Source organism: Poecilia reticulata, chromosome 7 (genome assembly GCF_904066995.2).
Source record: "Poecilia reticulata chromosome 7, P_reticulata-male-v2, whole genome shotgun sequence".
NCBI classification, from domain to species: Eukaryota; Metazoa; Chordata; class Actinopteri; order Cyprinodontiformes; family Poeciliidae; genus Poecilia; species Poecilia reticulata.
In genome coordinates, this window is record NC_088836.1 from 2730043 (window position 1) to 2745748 (window position 15706).

Below are 15706 nucleotides of genomic sequence, written 5' to 3' on the forward strand. Positions count from 1 at the left end.
ATACTTATCTTACCACCAGCCACAGCTTGTTGTGGTCTCCAAGTCTCTACAACCATAAAACTGAATCTCAAAAATACCAATAGGTTTTTTGAGAGTACTGTGAGAAAAAGCGCTTTCTGTTCTACCATGAAACATAAACTTCTCCAAAACTTGTCTGGGAATTTGATTTCAGAGGAGACTAATATCAGTCTGGCAATATTCTAGACTCATGTGAGCTTTAAATAAAATAAAATGGGATGTGGTCAATATAGAGTGTTACATTTTGTTTAATTGCGTTTTTGCTATTAAGCCATAAATGAAGTAGACTTTACTATAGTAGCTGATGTTAACTTAGGCGTGATGAAAATTAGCAACATGTAGCATAATAAGGCATAATAACAAGTAAGTATTCTGTTGTATTCTGTGACTCCATGCAGTTAGCGTTAACTAACTGCTTATATACTCTTGCTAGCTGGCTAGGTTTTTTGCATCTATCATTAGTAGACTGTTCCCAGTATTTGTTTTTTTCAGACTTTGTGTCCTAAATTGTTATCTTTGTCATTAAAAAGGTCTTAAAAAGTCCAAAATTTGACCTGCTGAAGCCTGAAGAAACCCTGTAGTTCCACAAAGAAGTAACATTTCTGAACCAAAATAATATTAATAAAAGAGACTTTTCTTTGCAGATTTATCTCCATTAAAGCCATTAAAACATCTGTAATCATCCTAGTAAGTCTTTTTTTTTTCTTATGCCAGGTGGAAATTTGTTTGCTCTTTCTTTATTTACTACATTACCCAGATAAAAGACAAAATGTGTTTAGTTATAGTAGAAACAGAAGCTGCAGAAGATCAATAGATGGAAATCCATCTGCGATTGGGAAGCGGCACTCCGGCCAGCATTGTGTTCGGTATTCTCAGCAGGGAGGAGTGAGTTTATGTATCACAGCTCGCCTGCGACTCTTGGGTAGCCGAGGGTAATAAATCACAGGGAAAATTAGCCAGCAGTGGATGTACACTCATCCGTTCAATCTTACTGTCTCTTTGTGCATTATTTAGCCCCTCACCAAACAGTGAAACATTGAACTTGCTAAGTCAGATACACCAGGGAACTGCGAAACGCATCGATGCAGAGACGAGAGAGAGAGTGTTCACAAGACACACAGGACGCAGGCGGGCTGCGGGGGATACCTCTGGGTTTTTTTCCACAAACACACACGCACGCACCCCTACACACACACACACACATTTCCTCCCCAGGGGTTTGGAAGCCCAACATGAAGCAGACATATGGAGATTCTCCACATGATCTTCTTCCTAATCATGTGGAGCAGACAGAGACTGTAGCATCAGCAACGACCAAGAATTTGCTTTACATGATTTATTGCACTGACACACATAGATAGGCCTTGTGTGTGTGAAACTATGTATGTGTGCGTTTACTTCCTGCTGCAAGTCCATGCATCTGGCACACTCTGGCACAGCCAATTTGGGAAGATGAATGCCTCTGGGTGTGTGTGCGTGTGTGTGTGTGTGCGTGTGTGCGTGCGCGCGTGTGTGTGCGTGTGTGCGTGCAGGGGTGTGCGTGTGTGTGTGTGCGTGTGCGTGAGTGTCTGAAAATGTATCTTAATCTGACTGGTGTCAGGCAGGAATCTGGTATTCACTTTGGGATTCATAATGATTTATTTGAAGGGTCTAATGATGACACATCTTCAATTATTTAAAAAAAAAAAGATTATTTTGGATTTTTTTCTAATCCACAGGTTCAGAGAATAAATACAGGTTTGAATTTATCATACTGGGGATTTCAAATAAGATTTGGACAAACGTCTTTCAGCAAGATGCTTGCTTGGAAAGTCAATGGTCAACGGCAGCCAAGTTCAGGCTGAATATTACATCATTTCCTGCCATGTCAGCCATCTTTTTTTCTTTTTTTTTAGTGCAGTTAAAAGATTTGGAGGAAGTCCTCTGCCTGCTTTTTTATAGCTAAAACCATTCAAACCCACAGCATGATGCTACCTTCACCATACTTGAGAGATTATAACGTGTTGAAAGTCTCACCTTGACTGGTCCAATAATTCTTCACCATTGAGGTCATGAATCTTAATGTGTGTCTGGTCTAAACATAAAACATCCGCCCTTGGCATTTGGTTTGTCCATGAGGAAAAATACACTAATTTAGCTAATAGCAAGTTTGTCTTTTCATTGGTGTCCCAACAAAAATAACATTCCAAAACACACAATAAAATTGGAGCTTTTAGAAAGCCCTAAATGTAAAAATCTGTGTTTAAAAGTTTGATCAGTGCCATCAAATCAAGCAATTTAAATATTAATAGTAATAAAGAAGATCAGCCAGAATTATGTGTTTTGTGTGTATATATACAGTCATGGCCAAAAGTTTTGAAAATGACACAAATATATTTTCACATGATCTGCTGCCCTCTGGTTTTCATGTATGTCAGATGTTTTCATCACATACAGAAATACAATTGCAATCATATTATGAGTAACAAAAGCTTTTATTGACAGAATGAGTTAATGCAGCAAGTCAATATTTGCAGTGTTGACCTCTCTTCTTCAGGACCTCCGCAATTCTCCCTGGCATGCTCTCAATCAACTTCTGGACCAAATCCTGACTGATAGCAGTCCATTCTTGCACATCAATGCTTGCATTTTGTCAGAATTCCTAGGTTTTTGTTTGTCCACCCGTCTCTTGATGATTGACCACAAGTTTTCAATGGGATTAAGATCTGGGGAGTTTACAGGCTATGGACCCAAAATCTCTGTTTTGTTCCCTGAGTCAGTTAGTTATCACCTTTGCTTTACGGCAAGGTGCTCCATCATGCTGGAAAAGGCATTGTTCATCACCAAACTGCTCTTGGATGGTTGGGAGAAGTTGTTCTTGGAGGACATTCTGTTACCATTCTTTATTCATGGCTGTGTTTTTAGGCAAGACTGTGAGAGAGCCGACTCCCTTGGCTGAGAAGCAACCCCACATATGAATGGTTTCAGGATGCTTCACAGTTGGCAGGAGACAAGACTGGTGGTAGCGCTCACCTCGTCTTCTCCAACCAAGCTGTTTTCCAGATGTCCCAAACAATCGGAAAGAGGATCCATCAGAGAAAATGACTTTACCCCAATCCTCAGCAGTCCACTCCCTGTACCTTTTGCAGAATATCAGTCTGTCCCTGATGTTTTCCCTGGAGAGAAGTGGCTTTTCTGCTGCCCTCCTTGAGACCAGGCCTTGCTCCAAGAGTCTCCGCCTCACAGTGCGTGCAGATGCACTCACACCTGCCTGCTGCCATTCCTGAGCAAGCTCTGCACTGCTGGTAGCCCGATCCCGCAGCTGAAACACTTTTAAGAGACGGTCCTGGGGCTTGCTGGTCTTTCTTGGGCGCCCTGGAGCCTTTGTAGCAACAATGGAACCTTGAAGTTCTTGATGATTGTTAACTGAGGTGCAATCTTTCTATCTGGAATACTCTTCCCTGTTAGGCCATTTTTGTAATGATGACTGCACATGTTTCTTTAGAGATAACCATGGTTCACAGAAGAGAAACAATGATGCCAAGCACCAGCCTCTTTTTAAAGTGTCCAGTGGTGTCATTCTTACTTAATCATGACAGATTGATTTCCAGCCCTGTCCTCATCAACACCCACACCTGTGTTAATGGAGCAATCACTGAAACGATGTTAGCTGGTCCTTTTAAGGCTGCAATGAAGTTGAAATGTGTTTTGGGGGATAAAGTTCATTTTCTGGGGAAATATTGACTTTGCAATTAATTGATGTTAAGCTGATCACTCTTTATAACATTCTGGAGTATATGCAAATTGCCATTATAAAAACTGAAGCGGTAGACTTTGTAAAAATTAACATTTGAATCATTCTCAAAACTTTTGGCCATGACTGTCTATTTGAGGCTGTAGTTTCAGAACCCTTGGCTTACAGCAAATCTACAATACATTTAAACCCAATTCATAGTTTTAAAAATCATTAATGTTGTCTCCTATTTTTTTTTAAAAAAGGTTTAAATGCAAAGTTAACCCACATATAACTTCATAAAATCAATAACTTTACAGACTCTTCATCAGACTGTTATGCAACAACAGAATGTGTCGAGTCAGAGGCTTCTTCAGATACACTGGAAAACAGTCTGCTACAGGAGATCCTTCCTGCCCACATCCATCAGCATCTTAGAAAAAACCTGGTTAATATGAGTTTCAACAACATAGTATCCCTCTTTTGGGATTAATAAACTATTCTTGAAAACTTCTGATCTACACTGAAGCAAACTTAGCAGTGAATAATAATTTTAAAGTAGATTACAAATGAGAATAATCTCCAGAGTTTGGGAAAGATGCGTCTTAAATTAGAGCTCTGAACTCTGGAAAAGTTTTTTATCCAGCCATGAATTTGTAATATTTGTTCATATGTTGCAAAACAATGAGGCAGTTTTACATTGTTTGTTTAGCCAGCCTCTGTTGAACTGAGTAGATACAGGATGAAATGCATGCTTTATATGTGTGCTAGCGGCGTATTTTAACACACAGACACACACACACACACACACACATACTCTGGTATCCTTCAACATGACTAATTACTCCGGTATGACCCACACACGGACGCGCAGCTCGACGTGCACAGCTGCTGGTTTTTCTGCCTCCTCTGGCCTCGCCTGCCAGCTGCTCTGTTTTGTTAACATCGGCACTTTTTTAGGCGCTTAGGCATATATGCGTACGCGCACACACACACACACACACACACCACAACCATATCTATTCATACAGTCCATGGAGACACGCAGTCCGTGGAGACGATTCATGTAGCGGGAGAATAAACGAGTGCAGGAGCAGATAACGAATGAACCTGAGCCAGGCTGCTGTGTTACTGTAATGAGGCCAGGGATGGCTTTGTGCTCACCTTGTACTTTCTGCACCTCCTCCCTACCCTCTCTTTTTTTACCCTCCTGTCACCTCGCCTCCCTCTCTTGTCCCCTCCCCATCCTCGCTCTGTCCCCCATGGTTACACTCCGTCTCCTCCCACTGTCATTGTGCTTTTTTCCTTTTTACTAGTTTTTCTCGTTCTTTTGGCGCCCGTCTTTCCCCTTCTGCTAATCCTGACTCTGTTCCTAACACCACTCCTCTTACTTCCTTTTCATTTGCACTGGAGCTGTCCTCCATGTTCATCCACACAACTTTCTTGAGGCGTCCTCCTCCCCTTTTTTCTCCTCCTCTCCTCTCGCCTCCCTAGGGGGCCCGCACTATGAGTTGTCTCAGGTAGATTAATTACATGCAGTGACATAAAGGAGCTGGCCAGAGGCTTCAGTAATGAGTCTGATTACTCATTTCCAGCAGCTCTGGGGGCTCTAGGGAGGGAAGTCAGGACAGTAGGCCAGTAGAGGGGTGTCTCAGTACAACTTTAACCTACAGGGCTTCACCAGCACCGGGTTTGACACCACTTTAAGAGCAAAGGTACATTAGAAGTCACTGACTTGCCAAAAACTTTGGAACTTAGTAAGAGAATGAGTCACAATTAGAATTTGCAATTCTTTTGTTATTCATTTCAAGGAGCTAGTGTCCTTTTACACCACAATCAAGTAAATATGTTACTTTCAGTTGTCTGAAACTCCATCTTCAGGAAGTCACCACAACATGGCTCCTGTATTAACCATTTCACTGAGAAGTAGCTCCTATAATGAGTTGATCAGATGTGCAGTTCTACAAGGTTTTTGCTAATTGCTGCTGACTAGTTTGAAGGAGCAGAGTGGGGGAGGAGCTTCTCTGTGAGGTGAAGCTTGGCAACTGCAGCTGTGAGGAGGAGTTGCGCCTTGAAGGCGGAGCTAGGTCCAAACAGGCATTTTACACTGCTGAGTGGTTGCCATGGAGATTATAGGATTTCTCATACATGAAAGAATCAAAGCAACACTCCAGGAGTGTTTTTGATGAGGGAATAACATTATAACATGATGTAAACATCAAAAATGTCAAGTGTACATAATACTGCCCCTTAAAGAGAAGCAGCAAAAGCAAATTCGATGGATTAGCAGTGATGCCCTACAACTGATGATATCATCCAGAACATGTTGATAAAAATTAAGCTCTTAGGGTGTTATGCAACTGTCACAGTCAGAGGCATTGATTGTTTCAAGACTGACTGCTACTTCAGGTCCTTCCTGCCCACACCATGGACCCCTGATTGGTGATACCCACCTAATGTGGTGAGTGTCCGAACTTATTTATCACCACAAGTTGTTAAATCTTAACACATTTCTTCTGCACATGTCTTCAGTTTTTGTTGATTTTGATTACTTGAAATTTTAAGTATTGATTAAATAATGGAAAATAAATCATAGTAAACATGTCAGAAAAATAATCACATTTGTACGGTGTCCTAATCGCATTACATGACACGATCATTGTTTCATAAAAACGAGACATGTTGCTGTTGGATTTTCAACATGACACTTTTAGGGGAGAAAATGTCTCAAATTCAGGAAAATGTTATTAATAGTTTTATAATTTTTTAGTATTCACCAAAATACTAGCATTTCTTCTCTTATCAAGAAATGCTAAAATTAGCAAGAAATGCTAACATTTCTTGCTAATGTTAGCATTTACTTTATTTATGCATTTATTGCGTAAATGCTAAACCCTCTTAGGACACTTTTGTTTTTCGTAATGCCCCAAATATTTCTGTCACACTATCAAAAGTTGAACATACCACTAATATTACTTCACTTTATTTATAAAGAACCAAAGCAAAGAAGAATCCAGGCTAATATTAATGTTAGCTCAATAAAAAAGTGATTATAGCTGCTGTTTGTGTATTTCTAGTTCTGATATGTTCATAAAGGAGTTTATCAAATGGTTTCTAGGCTGCTCTCCACCTTTTCTTATTTCCCCGATCGTGTCTTCCTTTCTCTTCTTGTGTTCCATCATTAACATCAGTGTCCAACTTTTTCTGTTTGTCCCCACGGAAAGCGAGTGAGACAGCGGGTGACGCTCTGTGTCACAGTGCGGTTTGTTCCGGCATTTTAAACCATGTGACAGCATGAATAAAGCATGATGCGGTGGCCAGCAGGGTGGGCAGGGACTGACAGGGGGAACAAGCTCAGCCAGTGTTTTGGTGAAGGCAGACAAGTTGAAACCCTTAAAGTTTAATGGGGGCCGTGCCACAAAGATGGAGGAGTAGAGTCGAAGAAGTAGTGTGTGGGGGGGTCTTGTGGTTTTGCTAGGCTGCTGTACACACAACACTTGCCAGTGGGATGCAGAAGTGATGCTAATAATGTCAACAGCCTACCTTGTGTGTGGTAGGCTGTTGATGGGTAGGGAAGGTCACAATGTACTAGTGGGAAGCCGCTCCTTTGTGTCTTTGTTGAATTCTTCTCTTAAGAAGCTGTTGACCTCCCAGAATCCTATGGTTTAATTGGTCTGTGGTCACCTCATCTTCTTCATGTCTCAACAGAGGGCCACACTCCCACAGTGACTCCTCACAATATCTCTCTTCTCTTTGCCACTTCCTTCTCTTCATTGTGACAGCTTCACCCTAACTTTTCTCTTTACTGCCCATCTTTTTCAGGAATACCAGACTTTGGTTTAGTTGTTGGACGCACTGGCTTAGAGAAACCAAGATTCTTTAAATCATGTAGTAAAGTACACATATTGGATTGAGATCTGGGGTCTCATCAAAGGATTCATACTAAAAGTGTACGTATGCCCAATTGGCAAAAATGGCTTTCAGCAAAAAAAGAAAAACAATTCAGACTTAGAGACGCCTAAAGACAGTTATAACATCAGCCTTCTATCACCTGAAGAACATTTCCAGGATTAGAGGACTAATGTCTCAGCAAGACCTGAACTAAAGATAAATGTATGGGGAAACTCATCCAGGCGTTTATCTTTAGTCATATTGATTACTGCAACAGTGTCTTCACAGGTCTGCCCAACAAATCAATGGTCCATCAGCAGCTGATCCAGAACACTGCTGCTTGGGTTCTGACTAAAACCAGGAAGATAGAGAACATCACCCAGTTCTAAAGTCTTTCTACTGAGAGACTAGACTTTAAAATACTGTTAGTAGTTTAGAAAACACTGATTGGCTTACGACCACAGTACATTAAAGATCTGCTGTTGTATCAACCTTCCAGACGTCTCAGGTCTTCTGGTTCTGTTCTGCTCTGCATCCCCAGAACCAGAACCAAACATCCTTTGCTTAGTATATCAATGTTGAGGGGAACATTGATCAACATATTTGATATATGTTGATGATTTTGATGATGGCATTTGATAAAATGTAACGTTTATTGCTTGTTGGATAATTTGTGACTGTATGATGTTTTTATGATGTAAAAACATACAGTTTTGAACTGTCTCGTTGATTAAATGTTCTGTACAAATAAACTTGATATGACTATGAACTGCTTTCTAGAAGTTCAAGTTGTATCAGGAGTTTACGTATGTGTGTGTGTGCGTGTGTGCGCGTGCGAGTGTGTGTCCCACACGGGATGGTTGAGCTCCATCTACCAAATCCAGTGTGTCAGTGAGCAAATTGGAAATGCCAATTTCAATTTCCTCTGCTCTGCATCTTATCTGTCTTTTTCCCCCTCATCCCACCACTTAGCTTGTGCTTAAACGACTAAAGGACCTTTTCACACACGTCACCGTTCGATTTCTGGCTGCCTCCACACCTCTGCTGCACCCTCATCCTTCCTCCCCTTCTTCTTCTCGTCAACGTCTCGTCTCTCCGCATCCTCCGTTTCCATCCGTTTCTGCTTCTCTGAGCCCGTTTGGCCGTAACCCGTATTTTCAGCATATTTATGGAACATGTCTGTTTGGAAGATTTGGATTTATACGTGCGCGTGTTCTTGGGGCTATGTCGCAGGCATCTGGGAAGAGCGGCCCTGGCTGAATCACTATGCAAATGAAACAATTTCTCCCAGAGTTTGCCCAATTTGCATTGCATCCCATCATGAATCACCAATTTCTCTCACACTCTTTGTGTCTGTTTTTATTTATTTATTTTTTCTGTTTGCAGTATGACTATGAAGGCGGTGGCATCAGCGACCTGCCGGTTGACCTCTCCGTGGTGTGGAACGGGAACTTTGTCATTGACAACCCGTTCAACATTCAAGGTAAGAGAACAGTTCTTGTTCCTACCTTTCCTCTTTTTTATTTTTCTTTGTTTTTTCCTCGGTGAAACACACAACCATTTGTTTGCTCATGATAAAGTTTCTCCGAGCAACATTGGCATGTAAACACTTCCCCTTTCATCAGAACTCTGTAATTTCATGTTTGACAGCCATCAGCAAGAAAGGTGAAAGTGTGGCGTTTGTTTAGGAAAATCACTATTCTCGTCTCTGGGGATAAGGGAAGAGCGGAGGGAGTGATTGATGGATGGTGATGATAACAAAAACCCAACACTGAAATTAATAGGGATAGATGTTAGACAGGAAGATAAACAAATAGGGTAAACCAACAGGATGGAGGAAAAAGAGAGCAGCGACGGGTGTGTGACAGGTTGATGAATGCACTGAGTAATGGCAGGGGGTAGGTGTGAATTAAAAGGGATGATAAAGGGAAAAAAACAAGCAACACAGAGGGATGGTATTTATTATTTTAATCACTATTTGTGCATGAAGTGGAAAACAATTACGAATTGTAAATTCTTCATCAAGTGCAATGCATTGGGAGGTGGAGGCTAATGATTTTAGACGTCCCATTACACAAGATAATGCGAGTCTCGCTCTCGACCGTGTCAAACAGTCCCGTTTTCTGAATGTGCGTGGATTAACTAACCGTTTCTAATCTGGTAACTTCTGCTTCTGTTCCCTCCTAAAATGACATATGAGGAGATTTTTATCACTTCCCGTTGCATTACGCTTGACCTCGTTTTGGTACGATGGTAACAGAATGCATACTCAGCATTCACGATTCTTTTACAGAGTTGTTCTGTTTTTATTATTTATTGTCACATCTAAGGACAAAAAGGACATTTTCTAATGGTGTCTCCATTTATTGAGGCTATCCAAAGCTAATTATTGTATTTAATCATTGGTTCAGTTCCCCTGTCCAACCCCAGACCTGTAGAATCATGACGTGGAACCTGTTTGACAACATGAAGTAGGTTAAAAAAAAATCCTCAACCAGCAGCACATTAATGCCCCAAGCAACCTGAATCTAACCCAACTTACCTTAATTAGGGTCAGAGTTCATCATCCACAATTAGAACGAGACTCAGAAAACAGTGCATCCATAGGCCAGTATAAAACCATTGCTGATAAAAAAACAACAACACAAAGACTGTCAGACATTTACTAAAAAAATAAATAAAAAACATCCTAATGATCTCAGAAGTGTAGACAGAAAAGGGAAAAAAATACTTTAGGAATTTGTATGTTCTGTTACATCTGCTGTTAAACTAACAGTATTCCAGAAAATGAACATTAGTCAACCAAGATTGTGTCCTTTTTTTCTAACTTCTTCATGTATTTACCTTTATCTTCCACTTGTTTTCTTTTTTTGTACGCCCATTTAATTCTTATATCCTTCCCTCCTTTCTTTTCTACTTTATTTTCTTTTCTTTTCATCCTTGTATTATTTCTTCCTTTCATTCCTTTATTCTTTGCTTCTGTTCTTCCTTTTTTTCCTCTCTCTTTTCCTTAATTTTTTTATAGTTTTTTATGTCCTTCTTTTGTGAACCATTTCTTCATCGTCATTTATTTCCTTTCTTGTGTCATTCCGTGTTTCTTTCCTTCTTTGTGTCAGTCTACCTCCCCCGGCCCTCTTCCTTGCTTCAAACCAAGCTGTCGATGGACAACCTAACACCATCACAAATATATGCCATAAACTCACACTTAAATACAAGTCTTGCATTTTAGACACTGTAAATAAATATATGACTGGGATGTCAGAATGGTGGAATTGGGAAAAGTAAGGATTTTTAACATAAAAATCTCTGAAAACCCTCATAATATGTATTGTGTTTGCATTCATGCAGACTGTAATATCTAACCCAGTGTAAGCTTCTTAGAAGTGCTACAATTGGTGCGGTTCTAAAATGCATAATCTGCATAATCAGAACTTCACATAACACAGAAGAGGATGTAGTTTACTGTAAATGCACAGAAGCTGTACCGTATTTAATCTCGAAGAGGATGCATCACATCCCTAACCCTAAGAAGCTTACACTGGGTTAGGTATTAATATTCTATGGTAAAACTAAGACTGTACTTTAAAAAGTAGCATTATAGTTTTCTTGGCAGTAACCTTCAGTACAGAATTTTTAATTAAAGGCACCACTATGCCTCAAACCACATATATTTCCAGTATATTCAAACATTCAAAATGAATAACATAACTATTCCTCTGAGAACTGGTAAAAAAATAGGCCTTCAAAGTCAATATATAGTTTCACTAACACTGGAATAAAAATTGAAGACTTTCAGTTTACAGCGACATAAACTGGATTTAACTCGTTAATTTCTACAATCGTATGGACATAAAAACACAGTTCTAAAATAAATATCCATGCTTTGGTTATCATTAAGCAAATCAATGAAAAAAGACTTCCAAAATCTAAAATTCAACATGGCTGAAATAATGTGGAATTCTAGTATTAACAGGGTTTTAAAATGTGAACTATTAATGGTTTTCAAGAGTCCAAGTGGCACTTACTTTATTAGATGCAGATGAAGGCACCGTCCAACATGGAAAAAGAAAAGACAATACAATTTAGATCCTGAATAATATGGAAACAGAAATATTTCAAAGAAAAGAAAAGGACAACAACTAACCTGAATGAGATGCCACTCAAAGTCCATCAAGTTTTTGATGAAGGTGGAAACCTGAACATTGACTGTCACTTTTTTCTTTTGAATTGTCTTTCCAGTGTTTTTGGATACCATCTTCCCATGACCGGCTTTTGTACCCCTTCCTGGGTTAATCCCAATGAAGCGACTAAAAAAAATAAATAAAAATGGGACAATTCCTGAGAATATAAATAGTGTGGCATTCTGAATACAGCTGGTACAATATTTAAATAAAGCTGTTTTTAATTGCGTAAAGAGAAAACATCACCACCTTTGTCAAATGTCAATAACTTGCTTTAAAACTTTTAAACCATGTCATTGTATTTTGCTCATTGTAAAAAAATCATAGGAATGGTTTTACCGTTGAATGAACTCCAAAGTCTTGGCTGCCTCATGTTGATATTGGAGGTTGAAGATGTAGAAGATGGACAACGCTGTCCTGTCTGGAATGTCAGCTGGACCCTCTCAAAGACAATATGGCCTTCAGTGCTGACCAAGCAGAAAACTGCTTGCCACAGGGACTGTAATAAACCAAGTCCTTAATTGGAAGAACATAAAACAAATCCTTCCATTGATACAGTATGCATTTAAATGATCATCATAATAAAGAGTGTCCACTCTGCCAGGCAAAGTAAAAGCACGGATCTTTGTTTAACCAGACACCCCGTGCTACACCTGCTTGGCTAGCTTTAGCTGCTAACAAAAATAATAAAAATAATAAAAATAAAGGGTGCTCACGTCCAGTCCTCGAGAGCTACCGTCCTGAAACTTTTTGATGTATCTTTACTCCAACAGACCAGGATCAGCTCTGAACAGACCTGCTAACCAGCCATTCATTTGATTCAGGTGTGTTAATTGGCACAGGGAAGCATCTGAAAGTTTCAGGATAGCAGCTCTCAGGGACTGGACTTGAGCACCTCTGTACTGAACAGTCGTACCGCGATATCCAAACAAATAAACTTACGTTAAGCATAAGTTGATACTCTTGCGCAAACAGAAAGTTAATGCATTCATAAAAAATAATCAAAATCAAAAACATGACAATCTTAACATGAAACTTATTTTTTTTAATAGATCTTTATTGAGATACAGAATACATAACAGTATAAACGCAGCATACATTGTGATACAATGTTTGCCAGGGAGTTACAAACATTGAGACAATACATTACCATTACATTACATAAATACATTAAAGAGAGAACAAAAAGCATGTTTTAATAGATTTGGGGAACTTACCTTGTTATGATAAGGTCCAGGCAAGACGCCATACTGCTGTCTCCAGGGCAACACGTGACGTCACAGATACGTTGCGATTGTGGGAGCAACTCTTAATCAAACACCATCTCTTTAGGGAAACTGACAAACCTATCTTTAAATTTGACTAAACAAGTGTTTAATTAACATTGTATTTTTAACATACAACACCAACACTGGTAATCTAACACTTTTGATTATGCTCTGTAGATTTTGATTCATTCCGTAAAAAAATTATTATGGAAAGTATTTTTTTCTTCCAGTGTAATATTGTCTTTAAAAGCTGGTTCTCTAAGATGCAAATACAAGTAAAATGTCTTGCCTAGGAAAAAACTGTATTGTACAATTATTTTGCGGTAGTTTACTGCCAGTCGTCAGTCTTGATTGTGACAAGAGAAGAAGACATCAAATTGACAATATCCCACCGTATTTTGGAATAACAGTATGTTACTGCTGGAATTCCACCGTAAATTTACAGCCATTTCTAAGAGTGTATTTGATGACTCTTTTTTTTTTTTTTTTTTGGGTCACACTTTCTAGCGAAACCTTGTTGGTCTGGAGGCCCCAGGAAAACTGGAGTTCACAGAGAGAATAGAGAGAATAGAATTTTACCCTTTAAATATTCACTCTTTTCTTTGGTAGGAACATCCCTTTTCCAAAATATGTCAATGGAATATATCAAAGTCTCAGAAATACACTCATAAAAAGTGATGATTTTAGCATTCAGGGCAAAGATAATCTATAAAAAACATTTTGATCACTTCCATTCATGAGCGGGATTTCCCTTTTTGTTCCATGCTGTACAGCATTCTGAGTTAAACCAAGACCTTACAAGAGGCACTGTGACATAAGAGTGAAAGTCTGATGTCTGATGGTAAAGATGATCTATAAAAAAATATTTTGATCACTTCCATTCATGAATGAGACAGGGTGTCCTTTGAGTTATGTGTAGTCGTCTTCTCATGCTAAGTACAACATTTGAAATTGTGACCCAATTTCAAATGTGTTATGGTCGTTTCCTCAGACCATTAAACATTTTTCCACTGGCTTTTAGAAGATTATAGCAGAGGTTTAATGTCTTCTTTGGGAGAAAAGGACTTCTGTCTTCCTTTTGATCTTTGCAGTTGCATAAAGCAAAGTATTTATCTAAAGGTCTACACACTTGTTCAACCAGGTTATGGTACCTTGTTTTTATCTTTTACATATTTCCTCCCTTATGATTCTTCCTAACATAATCCCTCGGCTTTGTTACAACACACAACTGATATTTTGCAATGAGCTCGGTTCACACCTGTAAATTCTGAGGAGTTAAACAGGAGATTAGAAGAGATTATTTCTCTTTCTAAACCTTCACATTTTTCCCATTGTGATGATTAAAATTCAATGCAGTAATTAATGTTAGTTTAATAATCTTTGAAAATATGCTTTATGAAATTGTACTCACTCATACAAATCTCATAAAGAGCCTTTCCTCTTTTCTCCTCCCCCTCTCTCCATCCTCTGTTAATCCCTCCTCACTCCATCCTCGTCTCTTTTTGTCTCCCGAATCGGAGCTGTGTTATCCGTTTCGGGGCAGAGCCGCTCAGAGCCAGCCTGGCTTTGCCCCAGTGTAAAGTGGAGATGTTAATGTTAATTAAATCATTCATTTGGTCCAGATTAATTAGTGTTAAAAGCACTACTTTTAAGCCGAGCCGTAGCTAATCAGATTAGGGCCAAGCTGAGGGCCGAGGCAGGCAGATGGATACGGGAGAAGCCCACTTTGAAGTCCGACCGCCGTACATCTGCTTAGGAGGAGGATGGAGATTTATTTTTTTCTTCTTCTTTTTTTCCATCTTAACCTCAGATCTTTTTATATGCTGTGATGGTAAAGAAGGGGAAAAAATCAGCCTGCAGGTGCTGGCAATGTTGCGTTAACTGAGATAATTATGATTCCAATTAGCAGATTATACATAAATCAGAAATCCTAAGCATCCACTGGTAGTTTTTGCTGCTTGTTTGCATGTGTCTCTCTCCACGCTTTGCCCTGCTGGTTACTCACTCCTCATCTGAGGTCTCTCCATCTGGTTTTTCTTCTTACTTTTTCTGGCTCCAACTCCTCTGATTCTCTGGGCCTCGGAGGGAGTCGCATCACATTTGAATTCATAACAATCCTGGTTGCTGTTTTGTTAACAAGTGGAGCTAAAATTTGTCCTCTTCCTGGCTTCCTTTCATCTCCCACTTGGCTCCGAAGGTGCTAGAGGTTTATTTTATTTATTATCTATTTATTCATTCATTTTGTACTTTTAATGACTTTTCTCCAGTCTGCCATGTTGGCGCAGTTTCTAATTTAATTAAACTTTTTTGAACGTAACTAATCATCAATCCCCTGTTGGCATTAGCAGACATTACCTGTTGAATTAATTTCGCTGGTATTCCTCCAGGTGACTCTTCTTTTTTAACATGACTTTTTTATCAGTAGAAACAGAACTTACTTCTTGTTTTAGCCTCACAGTGGTAACCGTCAACTAAACATATACTGTATTTACACTTCTTTGCAACTCAGCAAATTCATACGTTCTGAATTTATCAAAATATTCTAAACATAATTTCATTTTCTTGAAAATGACATAAAAAGGCTTCACTTTCCCTTTAAATTGTTCTATATCCATATAGTGTGTACCATTTTTTAT

General features: G+C 39.2%; 1 protein-coding gene across 3 annotated transcripts in view; it reads left to right on the forward strand.

Moving 5' to 3' along the window:
- Window positions 1-15706, forward strand: part of LOC103466867 (plexin-A1-like) — a 333062-nt gene that overhangs the window by 233032 nt on the left and 84324 nt on the right. For all 3 annotated transcript variants that reach the window (XM_081608591.1, XM_008412750.3, XM_008412753.3), the window contains one exon: window positions 9008-9104. In XM_081608591.1, coding sequence (XP_081464717.1) covers window positions 9008-9104 — 97 coding nt within the window. The remainder of the gene's footprint in view (window positions 1-9007; window positions 9105-15706) is intronic.